General features: G+C 34.1%; 2 protein-coding genes across 2 annotated transcripts; both read right to left on the bottom strand.

Moving 5' to 3' along the window:
- Positions 1–7556: 7556 nt before the first annotated feature.
- LOC107901982 (uncharacterized) lies at positions 7557–9509 on the bottom strand. Its single transcript, XM_041099923.1, has 2 exons — positions 8046–9509; positions 7557–7695 (listed from the first exon to the last, which is right to left on the bottom strand). Exon 1 carries the CDS (start codon positions 8861–8863, stop codon positions 8135–8137), a length of 729 nt encoding a protein of 242 aa, XP_040955857.1. The 5' UTR covers positions 8864–9509; the 3' UTR covers positions 7557–7695; positions 8046–8134.
- Positions 9510–9635: 126 nt separating this feature from the next.
- Positions 9636–23356, bottom strand: LOC107901981 (AP-1 complex subunit gamma-2). Its single transcript, XM_016828175.2, has 18 exons — positions 22897–23356; positions 21243–21545; positions 20928–21069; positions 20046–20219; positions 19366–19545; positions 18622–18776; positions 18432–18522; positions 17698–17861; positions 17168–17222; positions 15592–15714; positions 15409–15504; positions 14410–14537; positions 12647–12751; positions 12279–12538; positions 11490–11738; positions 11228–11403; positions 10471–10575; positions 9636–9977 (listed from the first exon to the last, which is right to left on the bottom strand). Exons 1-18 carry the CDS (start codon positions 22926–22928, stop codon positions 9882–9884), a joined length of 2634 nt encoding a protein of 877 aa, XP_016683664.1. The 5' UTR covers positions 22929–23356; the 3' UTR covers positions 9636–9881.
- Positions 23357–24180: the final 824 nt, after the last annotated feature.

Here is a 24180-nt window from a genome sequence, read left to right as displayed (position 1 = left end):
TTTTTTACCAATTTGGGCCCGTTGGCCCATTATCCCGTTTTTGGCCCATTAAGCCCAAAAATATCGAAATGCACAAAATCGCGCACTCTGCAGTCTTATCACTTTAATTTACCATATACATCAAACTATTAATCTCATGAGCATTCACACACTCGCAATATCTCAAAATACCGGCTTTTCGGTATTTCGGCTTTTTGGCTTGTGCCGATCTAGTCTATAAGAGGGTGTTAGTTACATACCTGTTTGCGACGATATGCTGACGAGATCCACACACGAACCACCTACAATTGGATTACTAACACGTTAATCTAACTATTCAAATACAAACTACGTATTAACCCCTTACAATATTCGGCCAACCACACCTACAGATCATAGTAAGCTTATAAGAAAACAATAAGCAACTCATTAACAAATTTTTGTCAATGTTTACCACATAATCATAATTTCACTGCAAGCTGTCTTCCTGAGCAACAGTCACTAAATTATTTATAACTGGAGCTAAGAAACTCCAAATCAAGTGCCGTTAATTTTCCCTGAAATTAGACTCATATATCTTCTATCCATAAAATTTTCAGAATTTTTGGTATGGCCAATCAATACCATATTTTTCTTAAAGTTTCCCATGTTTCACTGTTTGACTAATCTGACCACTCTTCATTACGAATCAAATTTATCATTATACAGAATTCAAAATATGTTCTCGTTTATTCTATTTGAAACTAGACTCATTAAGCTTTAATTACATAATTTATGTAGCTTCTAACTCATCTCCCACAATTTATGGTGATTTTCCAAAGTCACGTTACTGCTGCTGTCCCAAGCAGATTTATTACCAAATCACTCTTTCACACCTAACTTGCATGCTTGTTATTTAAACATGTATATCACCAATCAATCATCACATATCTATGATTTTACTTAAGTATAATCTCCATTTCATCATTTTAAAGCACAACATGTTAGCTGATTTTTCCCCTTAGCATCTAAGGCACATGCATGCTCATTTGTTTGGCTCAACTTCACCTATCTTCCATTTTTCATCAAAAGAACATGAAACAACAACCATTTCCTTCACTTTAATTCATGACTAAATGCTCACAACACAACTAAAAACCAAAATATGCTTCAAGAGTTAAGGTAGAATCAAGAAGAACTCATGAACCTCAAAATAGAAGCAAGGTACCAAGGACTTACCTTCAATTTTCCTCCTCCTAGTGACCGAATACTCAAGAGCTTTCTCCTCTCCTTTCTCTTCTCTAACTTTCGGCTATGATGAACAAAGATGGACAAAACTTTGCTCTTTTCACCCCTTTTTCTTTTAATAAAATTTCATATTTCATCCATTTAATTCTTTAATACAAAAGACATGAAATGCCCATCATGGAACATTTACCTAAACCATTATCATGGAACATTTACCTAACCCATTATCATGGAATATTTACCTAATCCATTATCATGGAACATTAACCTAACCCATTATCAATTTGTACCATGAATTATGGATATCAAGTGCTCATATTGTCTACAACAACATGATGGCTGGCCACTTCATGTAAAATGGGAGGTTTGTCATGCAAATCCTCCTATTTTGCACTCCTATTTATTTGGCCACTTCAATTTAGCCTATAGCATTTTCAAACATTTTCACATAGGTTCTATTTCATAATTTCACCCCCTTTTTCTTATGAAACAAAAATTAACTAAAATTATCGGGTTCTATCTTAAGCTTGGGCCTTCTAGAGGCCCACTAACATAATTAAACCTATGCCAACATTCACAGAATTCCCGAAAATTGGGGCGTTACAACTATCATCTTGTGCCATATTAATTTCAGATATCATTGCAACGAACTTTTCGTTATTATCAGCCTTAGAAGATGATTTCTTCTTTAAAAATCGACATTCATTCTTGAAATGTCCCGGCTTACCACAATGATAGCATGAGCCCTTTTGTTTCTTTTTGAACTTAAGTGCTCGATCAGTCTGTTTGAAATTTCTCTTGAACGGTTTAGTAGTCTCTACTTCCTCCGTAACATGCACTTTTGCATTTTCAGAATTTAGATTCTGATCTTGCTTTCGATATTCTTCTTCAATACAAAGATGATTTGCCAAAGCCTCAAGAGATATTTCCTCTTTCCTATGTTTTAGAATTCTTCTAAAGTCTTTCCAAGATGGAGGAAGTTTGTCTATTATGGAGGATACAACAATCATTTTATCCATTTTCATATCATATTGCTTGAATTGATTCAACATCTTTTCAATATCACGGAATTGTTCCATAACAGAATGACCATCAACCATTTGATAATTATTGAAACGACTTACAAAAAATTTCTTACTTGTAACATCTTTCGTCATGTATCTTGTCTCCAATTTGTCTCATAATTCTTTAGCAGTGACCTCGTTTTGATAGGTGTCAAATAAACCATCCAATAAATCATTCAATATGTGGCCCATGCACATGTAATCAGCATTGTCCCATTTTTGTCTTTCTCGGGTTGCAGCAACAGATCCGTTTTCAATCTCTTCAGATCTTGGAGTATCCAAAACATAAGCAATCTTTAAAGTTGATAATAAGAAGTGCATCTTTTACTGCCATCGTCAAAAATTGTCACTGTCAAATCGATCAAGTTTGACAAAATTGGAAGCCAACTCCCTTAGTGTTCCGTTTTCATGTGTTATGGTAGTCATCATGAAATATAACCTTAAAATTGTTAGTACAAATCTCCGGTGAGGAAAATCTTAAACACACGAACGGAACTCGAACAGAAGAAGAAATAGGACAAGGCTCCAAGGCATGTATCAAGCCACTATCTTTAAGGTTATATTTACCCCCACCTATCTTCGGTGTGCAAACGAGTTTCAAGCAAATTAACCTCGATGATACAATGAAGCCAATGGCTATTTGCGTTTTGCACTGACGAGAATAGCCCACTACACACTAAGCAATGTATGACAAGGAACTCAATTTTTATAAAGGATTTCTGCAGTAATACTTTATAGAATAATCTAATAATAAAGAAGGAAAGAAAGAATATTAGAATTTGTTGGTATGATTTCTAAATGAAATCTCATTCCTGTTTATAGAAATTTTCATGTCTCTTCACAGAGACATCTTTCATCAATAGATGTCTTTCTGAATAATAATGTCATGTCTTGAAAATAAACACATAATTATTCATTTAATTATAACTATTCAAATAAAATTATTTAAATAGTTATAATTCTTTTTCAAAAAATCAAACAATATAATCTTTTGATTAATTACACCCATTCATTTATAGTTTTTAGAACACTATAAATATTTGAAAATGTTCCAACAGAAACCATATTTTTAAACATACAAATATAAATTTACAATATTATACTCAATATAATTTCAATAAAGTCAATTAAACATGAGTATTTACAAAATATTTCTATAAACTTTACGGTCATTTTAGTATGTTAAGCTTGTGTTGACAATTGTCAACTTAAAGCATGAGTTTGCACTTTGACATGTTTTTTACCATAGTGGCCTTATCTAATATTTCTATAATAGCGACATGGTTCATATATGTCCACCTATACTTCCATGATACTCCAAAATTCTCATTTCATAATTTCCACAAGTATTTCATGACTATATAATTATAACTTCACATTTTAATATGTTATTTTGTATATTAATGTCATGGAATTTCACATTAATATTAACACTATTAAACACTTAATTATAACATTAATTGCACAAACTCTAACCTTACTAACTTTGGAGATAGACGAGTATCTATGATACTTACCTGAATGCTTCCAAACAATTAATCAAGCTCCCATTAACACCAATCCACCATCAATTAAACTTGAAACTTCATGAACCAACATTTCCCCATTCTCATACAATAAAAAGAATATATCCAATATTAACATATACTTTTTAAGCTTTGTCATGTCATTGCTCAACAAATATTAAACTAATGGAGGTGTAGTAAACCATTTTTTACTGTTGTTGAAGCTTTCTCACACTAGCTTTGTCTTATCTCACAAAAGCTTCATAAACCCTAGGTTGTATTGATGAAATTGATGGAGAAAATGAGCTTAAGGAATTGCTTACATGAAGATTTTAACAAAATCTCTAAGAAATTTTGGAAGAAAGTGAAGAAATAAAGAGGAGAAAAATGACAACCATGGAAGCTAGACTAGCAAGTGATGCCAATGGTTGATGGTTTAATTCCTTCTAAATGCATTTTTCATAATTTCTAACAAATATTGATACCACTTCTATAAGCTTACAAGTCATATCTACATCAACCAAAGTACTCCCTAAGGGAGATAAAACCCCCGAACGGGACAATACCTTTCGTTAAAGATTCAAGACTGTTAAAAATAGGCTATTTCAATTATATTTTTCACAAGAAATTACATAAATATTTATAGACATAGTGAGCCTAACTTAGGAAACTTTACACTAGGAAACATACTAATTCTAGGGATGTTGTACCTAAAAACAGCCTTAAAGTTAGGGATAAAATATTTACAGAATCCTATTTGATACACTCAAATATTCCTTAATTAGGAAACTAAAATCTGACACTCCCCTTCAAGCTGGGAAGTGGATATCATCCATTCTCAGCTTGTTTACTAATTTCTAAAACAACTTCCCAGACAATCCTTTGGTAAGTATGTCTGCTAGTTGACCATCAGTGGACACAAATGGAGTGCAAATTAAGCCACTGTCCAGATTTTCCTTTATAAAATATCTGTCAACCTCAACGTGCTTCGTTTGATCATGTTGAACTGGATTATGTGCAATCTTGATAGTAGACTTATTATCGCAATACAACTTCATTAGACCTTCCCACTCGATCTTCAAATCTTCCAAAATAATTTTTAGCCATAACAACTCACAAACTCCAAGAGCCATCGCCCTAAATTCAGCTTCTGCACTAGATCTAGCCACAGCATTTTGTTTTTTACTCCTCCAAGTCATAAGGTTGCCTCCTAGGAAAGTACAATAGCCCGAGGTTGATCTTCTATCAACCATAGATCCTGCATAATCTGCAACAGTATAGGCTTCAAGGGTTAAATTCTGCCTCTTTTTAAATAGGATTCCTTTGCCTGGTGTGCCCTTTAAGTATTGTAGAATCTGATATACGGCTCTAAGATGTGATTCTTTGAGATTGTGCATAAACTGACTTACAACACCTACTGCATAGGCAATATCTGGTCTGGTATGAGACAAGTAAATGAGGTTCCCCACAAGTCTTTGATATGACCTTTTATCAACTGCTGCATCTTCTAGTGCATTTCCAAATCTGTGGTTCACCTCTATGGGTGTCTCTGCTGGTTTACAGCCCAACTTGCCCGTTTCTGTCAACAAATCAACTATGTATTTTTGCTGAGATATGAATATTCCTTCCCGAGAGTGTGCCACTTCAATACCAAGGAAATATTTTAACTTACCGAGCTCTTTGACTTCAAATTCTTTTACTAGGCATTTCTTTAAATTCTTCATTCCTTCTAGATCATCACCAGTCACTATAATGTCATCAACATAGACTAATAAAGTAGTCACTCCCCCTGAAGATGAGTGTTTTAACTCCCCCTGAAGATGAGTGTTTTACAAATAGAGTGTGATCTCCTTGACTCTGTTTATACCCCAACTTGAGCATTACTTTGGTAAATCTTCCAAACCAAGCCCTCGGGGACTGTTTCAGTCCGTACAAAGCCTTTTTTAGTCTGCAAATTACCTGTCCTGTATTTGGACCGAATCTTGGAGGAACATCCATATAGACTTTCTCCTCAAGATCACCGTGTAAAAAGGCATTTTTGATGTCAAATTGCTGTAATTTCCAGCCTCAGTTGGCAGCTAGTGACAACAACACTCTTACAGTGTTCATCTTTGCTACAGGGGAAAATGTCTCAAAGTAGTCTATTCCATACATTTGAGTGTACCCTTTAGCAACCAATCTTGCTTTGTACCTCTCCAAAGAACCATCTGACTTATATTTCATTGTGTACACCCAGCGACATCCCACTGGTTTCTTTCCTCTCGGTAATTGCACTAAGTCTCATGTCTTATTTTTTTCAAGAGCTTCCATTTCAACTTTCATGGCATTTTTCCAATTCACATCTTCTAATGCCTCAGATACAGTTTTAGTAATGGAGATAGAATTTAGGCTAGTAAGAAAGGTTTTGTGGTTATAGGACAAGTTTTTGTAAGACATGAATAGGTACAAGGGATGTTTTGAACATGTTCTAGTCCCTTTTCTAATAGCAATGGGAAAATCATCTAAATTTGCAGTATTAGAATTCAAAGTAGGTTCAGCAATTACCTCAGGTTGTATAGGAGAAGAAGATGATTGAACTTGCACCGGTGTCTTCTTCCTTGAGTAAACTAGTAAAGGATGGGTAGTGTCCTGAATTCCTCTTGGTGATTTGGGTGTATTAGGCTCTGTTTTAGGTTGTATAGGGGCCATTGTTTCAAGTCGGGCAGGTTGGTTAGTAGGCAAGGACTGAGTGGGAGTGTTTGGTTGCTGGACAGGAGCTGGAATGTGAGTGTTTTGCTGCTGGACAGGAGCTGGAATGTGGGTGTTTTGTTGCTGGACAGGAGCTGGAATGTCGAGAAGAAAGAATTCTTTGTCCTTATCTTCTGTGAATAAGATCTCCCCCTAAAGATAAGGACGAGTAAAGAAATTCTCTTGTTCTGCAAAAGTAACATCTGTTGTTACAAAATTTTTTTTTGTGGCTGGTTGATAACATTTGTACCCCTTTTGAGTGGAAGAATAACCAAGAAAGACACACTTGATAGCTCGTGGATCAAATTTTCCTCTATTTTGAGAATGAACATGTACAAAAGCAACACAGCCAAATATTTTGGGAGTAAGGTTACTTGAAGTATTGAAATTAGGAAAGAATTTTGCTAGAACTTGCATAGGACTTTGAGATTCAAGGACTTTTGTAGGCAATCTATTTATCAAATGAGTAGCAGTTAAAACAACCTCCCCCAATATTGTTTAGGGACATTTTTTTGGAACAAAAGGGCTCTTGTAATAGCTAAAATGTGACCATTCTTTCTTTCGGCAACACCATTTTGTTGGGGTATACTAACACAAGATGACTCATGTATAATGCCTCTTTCCTGGAAATATGTTGAGAGAAATTGATTGAAATAATCCTTGGCATTGTCTGACTTAAACCTTTTTATTTCAGCTCCAAATTGTGTTTTGATCATGTTGTAAAAGGTTGGAAAGACAGACCTTACATCATATTTTTGTTTTAAAAGAAATATCCAAGACACACGAGTACAATCATCAATAAAGGATACAAACCATCGAGCCCCAGAAATATTTGAAATAGTGGATGGCCCCCAAACATCACTATGAATAAGAGTAAAATGAGTGAAAGTTCTTTTATTGCTTACTGGAAAAGAGGTACGTTTATGTTTTGCAAGTTCACTGATATCACAATGAAATTTTTCAACAACCAATCCTTTGAACAATGAAGGAAACATAATTTTAAGGCCTCTAAACGATGGATGACCAAGGCGAAGGTGATAGAGCCAAATTTGGTCTTTATTGGTTTTAATAGATTCAGATATGAAAGATGAAGGTGAGGAATTCAGAGCACTAACTTCTCCACTGGATTCTTCAAGATAGTATAAGCCATTTACTTCCTTAGCATGTCCAATCATCCTCCTCGTATTCTGTTCCTGAAAAAGACATCGATTGTGATAGAAAACCACTTTACAGTTAGAGTCTTTGGTAATTCTTTGAATGGATAAAAGATTGGTAAATAGTTTTGGAGCATGAAGGACATTTTTACGAGTAAGGGTTTTGTTTATAACAATATCACCCTGACCAGCCACTGTGATCACAGAACCATCGGCTACTGTTATTTTTCTACTACTAGGGCAAGGTGTATATGAAACAAATTTTTGTGAGGAGTGGGTCATGTGGTCCGTAGCTCCTGAGTCAATGACCCAAGAAATTTTGGTGACTGTATCTGAGATTTTAGAATCTTAAGAAGAGGATATACCTGAAAAAGCCAAACTACAAGTACCTGTTGAAGAAGTTTTTTCCAATGATCCCAACAAATTTTTTAACTTCTCAATTTCTTCTTTATTGAATTCAACAGGTGATTCCTGAGAATTATTTTTTCCATCCAGCTGTCTTGCTATATATGCTCGTCCTTGTCCCTTTGGTTGTCCACCTTTTTTCTGAAAAATTTGTATTTGTTGTTTGTGGCTTCCCATAGAGTTTCCAACGTCTTTCTTTAGTGTGACGGGCCTTTTTACAATAGGTGCACCATACGGAATCCCTGTTAATAGGCTTTGTACGTTCTGTCTGTCTATTGTCTTCACTCTTTGGCTGCTCCAGGCCAAATTTCCTCTCACTTACAGCTTTTGTAACCAAGGCTGAACTATCCACTTGACTGTTCTCAACCATAACTCCTCTTCTTCCTTCCTCAGCACGAACAATTGCAATTGTCTCATTTAGTGATGGTAGTTCCTCTTTTCCAAGTATTTGAACTCTTACTGCATCAAACTCAACATTTAGTCCAGCAAGAAAATCATAAATTCGATTCTTTTCAACGAACCTTTTCAGGAGTGCTGCATCTTCACTGCAATTCATTTGAATGCGCTGGTAATGATCCATCTCTTGCAATAAACTTTGCAACAGATTGGAATACTCCGTGATTGATCGACTTCCTTGATTGGTAGATGAAATCTTAGTCTTGATTTCATAGATTTGAGCAGCATCTCGAACTTTAGAATAAGTCTGTTTCACAGCTTCCCATATTTCTTTGAATGTGTTAAGAAACATGCATGTATCACTGATTTCTGGCATCATAGAGTTCCATAACCAAGACATTACCATAGAGTCTTGTTCATCCCAAGCATCAAACTTAGGATCTCCTTCTTTAGGTCCAATTCCGAGTAAGTGACTTAGTTTTCCTCTTCCCTTCAAGAACGTACGAACCAGTTGAGACCACTACAGGTAATTTTTCCCATTTAGCCTGTAGGCTACTTGGATGTTCTGAAACTCACTTGTTGGGTTTGAGTTGTTCACAGAAACTTCTGAAACATCCCCAGTGTTACTGATCTTGACAGTTTCAGTCATGTTTCGTTTGAACAAATTTTACAAGCTTGAGGACTGGTTGGAATCAGGAAAAAAATCGCCAGACAATGAAAAAAAAATCCCAAAAATCAAACTAAAAAAGCTCTGATACCATGTTAAAAACAGGCTATTTCAATTATATTTTTCACAAGAAATTACATAAATATTTATAGACATAGTGAGCCTAACTTAGGAAACTTTACACTAGGAAACATATTAATTCTAGGGATGCTGTACCTAAAAACAGCCTTAAAGTTAGGGATAAAATATTTACAGAATCCTATTTGATACACTCAAATATTCCTTAATTAGGAAACTGAAATCTGACAAAGACCAACCTCCCTTTAACAAGAACCGTGATAAAATATGTAAATGTTAAGGGCTAATTTTATTATTATGCAAAAAAGAAAAAAAGCCACAATTCGACAGAAGAGTGACAACAAAAATTCAATGTGAATAATATTGGTGGCGAAATTGAAAATTTTAGAATTGAATGACCAAAACAAAAAAACACTAGTACTTGAATGACGAGTGAAATAATAATGAAGATGATAATATACATAAAATCACCTAAGATGAGAAAATTTTTGAAGAATCAACACAACACAACACAAACCCCAACAAAATCTTATGTTCCCCTCACGGTTACAAGATTTGAAACAAAAAGATTGCATTACCAGTCTATATCACTACAAGTTGTGAGATAAAGTTTCTGAGAGTTAAAAGAAAAAGGAAAGGTGGTACATGAATATCTTCAGCATCTCTGGATCAATCATCCTCACAAATCGCGAGGGAAATTGCTGACTTGCCCCTCTTCTAAAACATCTTTGTTGTTTATCTTGTAAGCTATCCTTATGCGCATGACCAACGATTTCTGAAAGTTAAAATAGATAAAAGAGTAACTAAGCCTCTCTAAAAGATCCTTGAAAGATGGATACCATCGAGAGATTAACATTATGAAAATATTAGTTCATGGCATATTTCCCAAACAAAGTTAGCCTAAACCACCCTTTTCTTCTAAAGGATAAAACATGCACATGCAAGCATCGTTCCGTTGATACAGGATAAATCTAAGATAAATACTTATTAAAGTTAAAAAGTAATAAAGAAGGCCAAGCAAGCATTGACAAACTAACTATAGTGCAAAAAACATGCTTAGTCAAAGTATCACTTTGATTCTGTCAAGTGCTTAATCCCTATGTTCAAAAGTTTAAAAATTGCTTTTATATGATAAAACAATCATAAAAAGCTGCTGCCACAACATGCCAGTTAGAAGAACAGAGAGCACCACTAACAATATCATAGAGCAACTTAACCAAGACTATATATACACATATATAATCATTTACTCAAAACTCGGTACATACCTTCCCATGTTGGCTATTAGTGACTTTCATGCTTTGAGTGATGGACCCATTACCACTTGCAGGCAAAGTGTTGCTACTAGCAGGATCCAGATGCAGCTGAAGAAACTGCCGAGTTTAAAAGGAGTAAGTGTATCAGCATCACTAGTATTCAAAGAAGTATGCAAAATTCTACATAATAACTCACAATTTTCAATTATTATTTTCAAGCAACGTATCAATATTATAGATTTTGTGAAATAATGAAGCCTAGATTTTAGGAACTATCCAAACAAGGCCAAATAGAGGTATTCTTGAGGCATACAGAGAACTAGTAGTGAGGACAGTCTTTAAGTTGCAAATTGCGAAGTTCATAGACTGTCACATAAATCCATGATAATAAAGCAACAGAGAGAAAACTGATAATGCAAAATCCACCTCTAGCAGATGGCACTGGAACACAATTATAAATCCAACTCAATGATCATTTTTAAGCAACATGTCAATATTATAGATTTCGTGAAATTAATGAAGCCTAGATTTTAGGAACCCTACAAACAAGGCAAAATAAAAGTATTCTTGGGGCATATAGAGAACTAGAAGTGAGGAAAGACTTTAAAGTTGCAAAGTTCTTAGGTCATCACATATATCCATAATAAATTAAGCAACAGAGAGAAAACAGTTAATACAAAATCCACCTCTAATAAATGGGACTGAAACACGGTTGTCAATTTCTATACTATTATGCACATCAAGCTCATAAGTGACCATCTTAAGTTACCTTAGGAACTGCCGCCTGGAAAAGAAAATCATTATAAACATTAGGTGACAGATTTGTAAAAATAGCCTGGATCAAAGTTGTTTGTGGGTTTCCTGGTTGCTTTGAGATGTTGAATGTCATCCTTAAAGTGCTGCTCTCATATGCAACTAATGAAGGATAAGCTGGTCCATTTTCCTCTGCGAACAAAATGAGAACATATAACTACTTTGGCAACTGCAAAGGCTACAACATCTGCCATGGAATTCTAAACTTTAAAATTTACCCTTCTTTTGAGGACTAGGGCCAAACCCGTCCAATAAATCCATCATTGGAGCAGGACTTGCAGAAGTGGCATTTGGAGAAAGTGACGTAAGTGATGCAAGGCCATTTAAATTGGCAAGTGATGCTTTGTCATCTTGAATGGAGGACAATATATTAGATGCAGGTGAGCTGCTTTGTGCAGGAGGAGATGTTCCAATTGACAAAAGATCCAGCAGAACATCTGTGCCAGCTTTTGGAGGCTGACTTGTGCCTAAAAAGTAGGAGACAAAATCAGCCTTCTTTTTAATCAACGGGGTAGCAGCAATGCTGATAATATTTCACTTTAACTGTGAACAGTATATTTAGGATTTTAATGCCTATGCAATACAAAGTTTTATTACAATGACTAGGAGATTACTTATTTTCTTTTAACATTGTTACACACCTATTATACATTCAAAACCAATTTGGAATTCATAATATATTGATAGGGAAATCAAATTTAAAAGTGACTTATCCTTTATGGAATAATCCAAAGAGTTGGTTTAAGTCAAAAGTTACAGGCATTTTCCTGAAAAATTGTCCACTATGATTATCGATGGATGCTCAACCAGATAAATAAAAAGACTAAATACTTGGTTCTTGAACAGATTTATTAGTTATTATCCTGAAAATGCTAGTGTCAGGCACTAACGCTGCAAAATCCTAAGGAGCATGAACAATAAGGTAATTCAAAACATAACCACATGCTTGAAAAAGTAAAAATCACTTAAATGCTTCTCAAATGTGCACCATTACGCATCCAACTTACCTGGTGGTGCAGAAGCAGGGGATAAATCAACACCAAGAAGATCCTGAAGAAAATCACCACCAGAAGAGCTAGGTGCAGGGGCATCATCTGAACTTAGGTCAAGTAAGTCTGCAACAGGAGCTGCAGCTGGTTTAGCAATTCCATTTGGAAGATTACGTGCTGTCCCAGTGGAAGTTGAAACAGATGTCGGCAAAGAGCCAGCTCTCCTTCCACTGAAAGTTGCCTCATCCAAAACTGGCATCCTTTCAACCAGTGCAGATCTGTACAAATTCATCCATCAGCTTTTGTGTTTCACAACTATGCTATGTTGCTGGAAGCCTTCTAAAAGTCTATGAGGTACAACTAAAAAAGTTCAAAATTAATTATACCTAATGTTCTGATGCTTCTGAAGAATACAATTAAATTCAATAGATCTCTGTTGCAACTCAAGCACAAAGCTTCGTTTATTCTGGAGTATTATATCCTTGATCCTCCTGAAGATACCAATCAATTAAAATTTATTTTCCTCGTGCTAGATAAATGAAAAACAAAAAATCTTCAATTACATCAGGCAGAATTTTCAAAAATAATTATGGACAGTTAAAACAATTTGCCAAGAAATGAATTCAAGTTAGATCACGTTTATAACAATTAGGGTTAGAATCTGTGTGTTGCTTTGGTATTATTGTCCGCTTGAGGACAACTTTTAGAACTATAGATATAAAAAAAAACAAATAGAATACCAAAGTACAAATCTAATCCATTATATGCAAAATAAGTAAAGATGGATGTACAACTTCAAGTCCTTCAGATTATATCAATATATAACTTATATAATAGAATACAAACATAACAACTCATCCAATAAAATTTAACTTGTAAAACCATTTGACATTTTATTCAATTTTTTACCTGTAATTTACCAATACAATAATTTTTATTTGATAAGTTAGAAACAAATTTTAAAAATAAAAATAAAAATTTAAAAAAAAAAAACCAGAACTAATCATAATTTGGTATGCGACAAAAAATGAGTTATTGAAATAGTGGCACAACGAAAATGACACGAAAATTATTTGAATGATGCAAATATAAACATGGCACAATATAAAAAGCAATTACGACATGAAAATATATGACATGAAAAAATATATGTACATGTTGAAATTTATAAAAAGCAATGACGACACTGAAGTAGAAGTTATTTGAATGATGCTAATTGGACGGGTGATTTCGGACACAATATAAACATGACACAAAAACAATACAATGCGAAAAAATAACACTAACACAAGAGAAAACACTAATAAGTCAAAGTCTGCATAATATAAAATATTGATCTATCAATTATATATATGTGGTACCAAGAATTTGATTATAATAGGAAACAGTAACACATACAACATGTGCTACTTAATTTTTTTTTTTTTCAGAATGTGGAAATGTCTGACATGACAATAAACAAATAACATAAATAAGCACAACACAATTAGGGGCGGGCCAGGCAGGGGGGATAACACAACACAAATGCTTCATTGTTCAAATTTTTAATATAATGTGTCAAAGTTATATATTACCTTAAATACGATTATAATATGAAAAAACAACACAAATATAACAAGTGATGATTATTTAAAAATATGAAAAATCAAGGAAGCTTTAAAATGCTTGCCATGTGGCAAACAAGAATTTCTCAACAATTAGGGTTATTTGAATCGATCATCATACAGCATGTAAAAAAAAATTGTGAGTTATTTGAATTGGCAATTTTGAATATGAGAATTAATTAAAACACAATATGAAACGAAACTATAACACAAGCACGAATGTTCAAACATGCCCAAAAAAATATATAAAACAAGTTATTACCTTAGATAAAATTATGAACAGACAATAAACGCAACATGAATAAAAAGATCTCTCTTTCTCTTTCTTTTCTTCTTTTTCTCTTTACTAGCAATAGTAATAACCATTTAATTGCAAAAGCAATTGATGATGAGATTACTTTTATTTTATTTATAAGATGTCAAAATATCTGCTTAATAAGACTTTCCCTTTTTAACCCTAACAAAGGTAAGCTAGTGGAAACGTGTGTAACCATGGGGAATGAGTCTGATAAATGAAAAATGTGTGTGGCAAAACATTAACATACTCTGAACAAGAAGGAAAACGAGAAGAGAGCTTTAACAGAGCAATCAAAGCCATTGCTTTAGTAGTGAGATCGGAATTATGGCGCTTAATAGAAACCTCTAAAGCATCCACAGCATCAGACTCTGTTACCTGCAGTATAGGAGGAATGTAGAGTGATAGGACTAAGCATTCAATTTACATAATGCAGCCACTGCACAAATGAGCAGGATCCTGACATGGACTTTCAGCTAAGCATATAGCAGGTTAAGAATCTCTTTAGTTTAAAAAATATATTGGATTTATGTGATTCCACAAAAAAGACTCAAGAGTAACATAGAAATCCATTGGTTGACAGTTGACACCCATTATTACATTCGACTAAAAGCAAACTGAAATTATTTCAACCAGAAATAATATAAAAAATACTTAAACAAGATGGTTGGGATAAAAAAAAAAAAGGTATTTTGCTATGCCTTGTCAAAAGGAGAATGGTTCCTTGCCTATTTGTAAATCTGTAAAATCACATTACCCATAAACCCAAATCAGTGCCATGCTTGGTCCAGACTATTTTGATTAATTGTGTATTTAGAACAGATTTGTCCCTAGGTAGCCAAAAGGTATTTGATTGTTATAAGAAATTCAGTTATACCACTTTAAAATATAAATGAAAGTTCCACAAGAAAATTCTACACTCTTATGAAGCACATGATCAGTTTACATGTACCTTACTACCAATTAAACAAACAATCCAGTTACTGGTTCTATTTACCACTTCATTACATAAAGTCAATTTAACAGCAACAAGTCACAAGTCTTTATGTCTTAAACTTACAAAAATCTTTAATGAAGCTGAAAGGGATCCTAATAAACTTCCAGCAACAGAAGATTCTGCTAAACAAACTCAAATTCACATAATACAGCCAACTATCAGCTGTTTTTCCCTCTTTTTCTGAGGATGAAGAAGTGCGACATGATTACCTCAACTGCTTGCAAACTAACCTATGGATAAGGATGCACTTACAGTTATTGGCTCTTCAATATCAAGCATCCCGACATTATTCACCAACATGTCACCATATTCACCAATACACCAAACTGCAACTCGAACAAGGGTTTCCTAATGAAAATATCAATTTGCATTTGAATAATTAAGCAGATAAGAATACAAATTTAGACATAAAATCCAAAATAAACAGAAGAACACCTGTTCTGCTGATGTTTGGAATGCTCTGTACAATGCCCTGACTGAATATCCATGGAGATCAGAAGCATTACTTATGACAACAATAAGGGCATGCCACACTTCATCCTTAACAAAATTTCCAGCCTACTAAGCAAAGGATTAATATCAGTACTCTTGGACCAAAATAATTTCTAGAAACGTTGAAAGAACTAAAAAGATAAATAACAAAAAATGCAAGTACCCAAATGTGACAAAATTTCATCCTCAACCCCTTTTTTGTTGACTAATTAGGAATTCTCAAGTAGAAATGAGAACAAGAATCCAACAGATGGAGATTCTGAAACCAAACAAGGATAAAAGAACAAGCGTTCTATTACTTGAATGTTGGCCAATGGCCGAATCTCCTTTTGTTTTTAAGTGACACTTAAGTTTCATCAATAAAAAGAAAAATTGAAGGCAAAATTAGAATATAGTAGTGGTTAGATAAACCACTACTGGTTATAAAACTAGTTCCACACTTCCAGCAAATTATAATGCCTACTCTACCCAATTGCTTTCCTAACATGCAAATTCAGTAAAAATTAGGCCAGCAACCAATTACAAGTCCAAAAACCATTGACCTGGCTACTTTTCTGGATCAAAACCACAAGTTCTTTGCAAATGACTAGTAGTAGTGGCTTGAAGTTTCATAGGATTTCATCAATCACATTAATAAATCCTCACTTAGAAAAGCATCAGAATCCTCCGGCATTAAAGTCCTCGATATCTACATTGGGATCACACCTCACAATCATAAACAAAACCAAAAGGACCAATATCATACCAGAATCCATTCCAAGTTACAAGATGGGCACATACAAATTGCAATGGCCCAGCAAATTTTCAGGTCTAAGCCACCATTTCTCAACAGCGAAAAGCTTAAATTCAAAGTTCTTAAGTAATGTGAGGCTTATACAGTTTTCACCGGTGATGTTTACTTCAATTTTTCGTGGGATGGAATATCCCATTTTCAGCCTTTGATAGTTAATTCACTCAAAGGCAACAAGCAGCAGAAGTCACAGCTGAGACTGGTCCCATCACTAAATTTAACTTGAAAAATGAAGAGGGTGGGCTTATGCATTTGACAGAAAATTGGGCCAAAATTTCAACCCCCACCCCAAAAAAAAAAAAAAAAAAAGAAATAATATATCCAGTTATTTTTTAAGCATCACATAAATAAGATGCAATAATGTGCTTCCCTTTCATTTGCAAGTATTTATACGCAACAAGATCAGATGATTAACAAAGATGCCTAATAATCAAAAGAGTAAAGATGAAGACATGTTTTACCCCGTTACTTAATGGACACTCACAAAACATTGTCATATTAAGGATTGAAATAATAAGCACATCAGTGAAACAAAATCTGATAAGAACATTTAAGAAAATGTAGTACTCTGCAACACCAACTGGGACAAAGACTGCAACGGATGCAACTCAAAGAAGAGAGAAGACAGTAGAAAAAAGCAGAAAGACGGACAGGTATGAATTCTGTGGAATATAAAAAAGTAAACATCTTACTCCAACTACAGAACAAAGCTATGAATGACAAACATACCTCGGAAAGAACCTTGAGCATCTGATCAATGTACCAAATTTTCTCTGGGGAAAACCTGACGTAATTGAAATGATTGTTAATCAACTGGACAACGATCCAAAGTAATTCCAAGTGAATATTTCAGCATCCCTCCATCAGCCAGAATAAAAAGAAATTGTCCAATAAACCAGAAGACAGTATCATCCAACATTAAGAAGATGATTAAAGGAACCTCAATAAGTTTAATAAAGTTGGCAATCCGTTAAAATCAACTATGTCAAATAAATGTATGAAAGAATTTCCTTCACCAGGAGTGATAACCCATCCCTTTAAACTTCCCTAAAAATTAAGTTGGACAAAGGATTATACACCGCAGATACAGATAGAAACATCCATGTATGCATGTACATATGCAAGCACAAACATTATACATGAAAATACAGAGCGAAGAAGAGAGAGCATATAGAAGAAAATTACAAAAATATAGCATAAAAGAAAAGGCAAAGTAGCACCTCTTAACTCTTATTAGACTAACAAATAGCAGAACTTACTTTTCAACAAGAGAGCAAATCTTGGCAGTAAGAACTCCCTTAAATTCTTGATCACTTGCTTCCAAATATTCAATTAACTCTTTAGTCAAAGGCTTCACATTGCTTTCATTCACCAGCAAGTATACAAGGTCAAGTGCCTTTTTTCGAATTGAAGCATCTGAATCCTGGAAAACAAAATGTCCAATCAAAAACTTCTTCAACAGCTGAAAACTCACTTTTTTGACAATAGTGGCACTTGAGAATAAAATCAGAGTTCAATTCAAAGCAACCAAGAAAATGCTGGCAACTCTTTTTTTTTATTTGTTTACCACTGCTCAAATTTAGGATCTCTACCCAATTCCTATTCCAACCTACCCCTGACCCAAGCCCAAGGCAGATACTGGAAATTACTATATCTCCAAAATTGAATCCCTAATATATCCAAATACCAATCAAAAGTGACCAACCAAACAATAATAACGGTCACAATTCCTTTTGACAACAAAGAATTTATCCTCAATGGAAAAAAAAAGATCAAGTGATATCTAAAGAGTTAATTAATCCTCACAGCTTTTTTAGCTAAGTCTTATTCCATCACATACGGGATTCACCTAAAAGTAAAAAATAAATGACAACCAAAGAAACTGGGTAGACAAAAGGAAAGCAAAAGCGAACTGCTTGACTGCTTCTTTAGCAACAACTAAATCAGACCTATTATAATCAAGAAAATGAAATCTAATATCCTCAGGCCGAACCTTTACACATTCCAAAATTGTTGCCCTATGTCTCTGCACTGCTTGAGCATCCACTGTAATAGCCTTCATAAGCATATTTAATGCAACATATCTGAAAAACATGCAAGGCTCAGTGTCATAATATAGTAAAGCAACAAAGAAAGTGTAGAAAGTGGCATGAAAAATCAAGATAAGATTTGAAAGAAAATACCTGATATTGTTGTCACGATTTGACAAGAATCTTCCCAATATATTGATGGCAAGCACACGTAAGCCACCATTATCTTCAATGCTCATAATGGTTCCAACACATTCATAAAGAATAGCATTTCCGGCGTTTTTATTTGACTCGATTTTTGTTGCTACCTAGAGAAAAATGTGACCACAGAACCTTAACTTCATTAGGAAATGAAATCTTGTTGAAGACCCATGAAAGGAGTTTTCTAAATGTTTAGCTTCAAGTCATTTTCCAGAATTGAGATTTTAAAAGCAATATCCACTGTACTACAAATAGTACAATCTTTTCAATTAACACGCTCCAAGCAATCTCATCAAGGTACTTCTCATGTGAAGGAGCAAAATTTGAGGAATGCCCAGTTTATTTTCTACCAAGGACAAAACTTGTATTTTTTTCATCATGCAGTACTATCTTAAACCATGTTTTTTAAGAGAAATATCATTCCTCAATAGAGCAATCTTTTTTTCCTATTTTCTTTACAAACATCTAATAAGAAAATTCAGTGTTCCACAGACAATGAGCATGCACATGAAATTTACCGCAAAAGAAAAAAATACCGAAAATGAAGAACTTAATGTTGTCAAAATGAAAATCAAAACAAAAACCTCAATGCAGTTAATCATTGGTGAGAGAAACAATATAGGGATATGCATTATGCTTAAATACTTCTTTCATGAATTTGACAATATTACAAAAATAGAGATAGCCACAACATACCTGAGCAAGTATGTCATTCATACAGTCACTAGCATCAGCATCTCCTTGGCCCAATATCCGCAGAAGCTTAAGCAATCTTATATGAAGGAAAGGATCTGTAATGCCAGCAATGTCATACTCAGGAGCATAGGGACTGTTTGCCATATCCTTCAGAGTTTTGACCAAACCTTCAGTACATTTCTGCAGTGATGATAAAAGAAGCTATTATCACAATTAGAAAGTTGATGCATTATCCATTTTTGACAAGTTTCTTCCCACTGAAGTCCACATATATGATTCAGTTCAATCTTTAAATGATACAAAAAAAGGACCCTGTTTTTGCATGACCCTAAAGGCCAAAACAAGTTCGTAAGTCCTATAAACCAAATTGTAAAATTAACCTGAAGCATCTTAGTATCAAAAACCAAAGGATAGCCAACAGTTTAGGACATAACACTAGTAAACCTGATCCCTTTCTTCAATGCTTTCGATGGTAAGTACTCTCCAGCCAAAACCAGAACAAAGGATTGCTGGTAGAGTAGAGACGGTCCAAACAAGCAAAAGAAAGAAGTAATATTTACAAAAATTTCTTAATTATGGCTTTTTCTTTCGCAGGGTTAGAAAATGTTTTTATATGCTCAATGAAGTGTTTGTCTTTCTGATGCTATAGCTATATTCTTATAAATCCATAACCAAATTACCTCTCTAAAATATTCAAGGGCTTCCGAACTGACTTTACATAGATCGGTACAAAGTTGAATTCCTGTTATTAGGACTCCATGATGCTTTTCTCTAAGGAGTGAAGCAGCAGGATTTATAAAGTTTTCAGCAAGGTCTGGAACTTTTTTTATGATCCGTATGGAGCACAATGCTGCCTACAAAAAACAGATAGAGTCAAGAGGAGTCAAAGATTGAAGTCAGATCGCTCAAGAAAAGACAACCTAAAAATTATCAGATAATGCACATGATGAGAATTCATGAACAAATGCAAGTTGGCATGGCCAGAAAGAAAAGAAGAAAAGAAAGTCAGTATGATCAAATTAATCCTCCAACAGGATAACAAGTAGTTGTTTATGAACCAATTTAGTACATCAAAATGCCTTCAGAGAATGGCTGGAAACAGTCAACAGATGCCATTCCCTTGAATGAGTATGTGCAGCAAATTCTCCTGCTTAAGATAAATGGGCAGAGAAAGATCCGGATTTCATGGAAGTAGCAGGCATATGAAGGTTGCATAATTAAAACATACATTTTGAGGTCTTAGTCGTGTGGCATGTGGACCATGGATTCACATGGATGTTTTTAACCTTTGCATTGACAAGATTACAAAGGTATTATTGGAAACAAATAAATAACAAAACCATGATACTTGAAGAGCTCAACAAAAAAATCAAAACTTTCCAACTCCCGTAGAAGAAAGGACGAGGAAGAAAGTACCTTTAAGAGGGATAATTAGCAATTTTTAAGCTTGTTAAATTCACAAATCCTGAAATCAGCCTCCCTTTTCCTCCTTTATTTTAAATCTCATTGAAACAAAAATCAGTGGCCAACAGGCCCTTGAATAAAGAATAGAACACACTTACTTTCTTCCGGATATTTGGATCTCGAAACTGCAGCAATCTTTCTACTTCTGGTGCAAGGTCACGGGCCATTTCAGCCGAACAAATATTTCCCAAAGCACAGAGAGCAAGTCCTATAATATACTGGTTTGAATGATTGAGATCTCTGCATATAAGTTAAGGTTTCTGAAAAACTAAACCATATCTCTCCATTTTCTTATTTTTACCCTTGGTAACACCAGCCTATCAGGGACAATGTTATTCATAGAGAAAAGAAATGGTAAAAGGGAAAAGGAAATGGGAACAAATAAAGCTTGAGAAAGTCTACATGTAGGATACTGCTTTAATGAATTTGTTACCAACATCAGAACCTCTTGTCTTTCATCAAGAAGCAACATAAGACCAAGATATCCAATCCTCTTCTCTGGAAATCCAGAAGACGCAATCAACTTCAGGCACTCCATTTGGCCAAAATGAGTTGGATATCCAAGCATGTGAATGAACATGAGCTTCGCCAGGTTACGGTGCCTATAGTCTTGATCATTTTCACTAATAGCAGCACGAATAGCAGCACACTCTTTCCTTACAACAGCACGTTCTTCTGCTGCAGTTTTGCAAGAACGTATAGCCCGTATCATGTCCCTGCATTGGAGCAGTAAGTACAACAGTTTCAACTGATATGCATATAAACTAAAGTCAAGTCAATCGTTCAGATCCATTGATATAACTTGGAGAAGAAAATATACAAAATATGTGGTCAATAATTTGATTATTTCAAACAGGGCAAAAGGTGTTTTGGGGGGGGGGAGCTTAGTCCCTGAATTGTTTAGGGAGAACAAAAGTGTTCTTAAAAACCAGCAAGAAATCCATGATCCTCTTTTCTTTTCCCCAAAAAAATTACATATAACTAAGAGATCCCATTTTGCAATTTATACCAAAATGTTCTTGTCAACAATTTCTGGAACGCACTACTGAACTACGCATGGGAAGAATATCAGGATATAAATCATTTGATGAATAAAGACAAGGAGGTTGAGATCTTTATATCCATAAAATATGGATGAAATTCAGTAAACTAATGCAAAGAACCGACTTAGAATTCCCTAACAGGGAACGGAGGTTATCATTTGCAAATTTGTTTAATCATACTAAATTTATATAGAGAAAGATACAACTATTCAGTTACATTGCAACAGATACAATCACCTAGCAGCCTACACAAGGAAAAGTAAAAAGAGAATTCAACTTTGCGATAGTTTCCTAAAAGTGTGATAAGTGCTACAAATCAGTTTGAACATATAACCACCAGAATTACAAGTACAACTGTACAACCAGGATATTCTTATTGTACCTTTGGTAACCATATTGGAGGATACTTACGTACATGACTACATTGACTATATTTTATATCTAAATTGCCACTAATTACTGATGTTTAAAGGTTCAAGATCATATAAATATCCCAAAATGCTGTATAACTTACATATCTATGGTGCAAGAAGTTGAGGAAGTATGGATAGTAAACTGGTGGATGTTTTCGTTTCCTCTCTAGAAATTTGTACCTTAAGCACCAATGGTATTTGGCGCATCATTCGATATTACCAATATTCATGAAAACAATAGATCAAGCTATTGTCAAACCCATTACTATATGAATATGCTATAACTTCAAATATTTCTACATTTTCACCCATAACTGCAACTAATTCAAAGCCAAGCTAGCTTGAAAAATGGAATTATGAAACCGAAATTCCTAACAAACTCCATTCGGCTCTAAGTTCAGACGCAATCATCTTTTAAGTAGCACTAACTACAACCGAACACCATAAATTTCAATCAAGGAATCAAAACAAATTGCACAGAAGCCCAGCTCTTTTAATCGAAAAACCAATACATTCAAATAAAAACCATCGTGTTCTTGATCTGACCTTCAAATTAAAAGGAAAAGGGAGGACAAAAAGAATAAATTGCAACGGAAGGAATTGATGCTCACCGTAGACGAGTACCGGACGAGAAAGGATTCATGATTGGGTCCAGGGTTGAAAGTTTCGTAGAGAGCTCGAATCAGATCCAATCAATTAAACGCTTCAAATAAATCAATCAACGAACTACGGCTGCACGGAATTAAACCGAATTTCTTTTCAAATCTAAGATCTGCAGTTGAAGATCCAAAAGTTGGAATTCGGAGATCTAAGAAGAGTAAAGCAGGCAGAGATTTGGATCTGAACGACAAAGAAAACGAACTCTCTGTTCTCCTTTTATTTTCTTCTTTTTTTCCCAGTGACAATGAAAATGCTGCCTGCTTCTTTTGTCTGTGTAAAACAATTTTTAAAAAAAAAAAGAATAATGATAACTAAATTATCAAAAAAAATGTCGTGATTTTTATTTTTATTTGAACTCGGCCTTTTAAGATCCAAAACCTCAGCCCAATTATATCAAAACCATATTCGTAGATTTAATTGTCATATTTTTATAAAGGCTTAAATATGCTAATGCCCCCTGTACCCTATTAAAATTTAAAATTTTGTCTCTACATTTTAATTTTGAGACATTGAGACCTTGTATTTTTTATCTAAAAGTCTTGGTCTTCTCCCTAACTTCACCATTAAAGTTAATGGTGCTAAAGGTAAAATAACTCTTTTAGCCCTTAACATTTAGAATTTTTTTATCAATTTGATCATTATCCTTTAAAAGTACATTAAAATTTTAAAAATTAATTTATTTTCATATTTTAGATAAAAAAAATATAAAAATTAAAAAATATAGTTTCTAAAAAAATTAAAAAATATGAAAAAAATTAAAATATTTAAAATTCAAAATATAAAAATGACTTTAAAAATATAAACAAACATTCCAAAATTTAATGTTATCTAAACCAAATTAGACCGGCCAATTGGATCGGGAACCGGTTGGGATATCGATCCAAATAAGTTAAAAAATCGGTTGACCCACGAACCAATACGGACTAGTTGAGCCAATAGTTGAACCAATTTTGAACGAGTTTGACCAATTAGTTCCCAAAACAACTGGCCTGAATGATTCAAAGAAAATAAATTATTAAAACATCAAAAATAAAAATATTAAAAATATATAAAAATTTGTTCAACTTTCAGTTCAACTGATTCTTTAGCTCAATTCAACCAATTCATATTGGTTCACAGATCAACCAATTTTTTTACCATGGACCGATACCTCAACTGGTTCTTAATCCAATCGATCCAGTTTAGTTTAGATAACATTGAATTTTGAGATTTTTTTAAATTTTACAAATATTTTT

The sequence above is a fragment of the Gossypium hirsutum genome, chromosome A01 (genome assembly GCF_007990345.1).
Source record: "Gossypium hirsutum isolate 1008001.06 chromosome A01, Gossypium_hirsutum_v2.1, whole genome shotgun sequence".
In the NCBI taxonomy this organism is placed as follows: Eukaryota; Viridiplantae; Streptophyta; class Magnoliopsida; order Malvales; family Malvaceae; genus Gossypium; species Gossypium hirsutum.
Note: the sequence above shows the minus strand (reverse complement) of the source record. Positions and strands in the feature narration are given on the sequence as shown.

Excerpts from the sequence above, each read along its gene's own strand:
- LOC107901982 (XM_041099923.1), bottom strand. The coding sequence starts at position 8,863 with ATGGTAATGTCTTGGTTATGGAACTCTATGATGCCAGAAATCAGTGAT.
- LOC107901981 (XM_016828175.2), bottom strand. The coding sequence starts at position 22,928 with ATGAATCCTTTCTCGTCCGGTACTCGTCTACG. Across the intron at positions 21,070-21,242 it reads GTAACAAATTCATTAAAGCA|AGATCTCAATCATTCAAACC; the intron begins GTATCCTACATG and ends ACTTATATGCAG. Across the intron at positions 18,523-18,621 it reads AATCGTGACAACAATATCAG|ATATGTTGCATTAAATATGC; the intron begins GTATTTTCTTTC and ends CATGTTTTTCAG.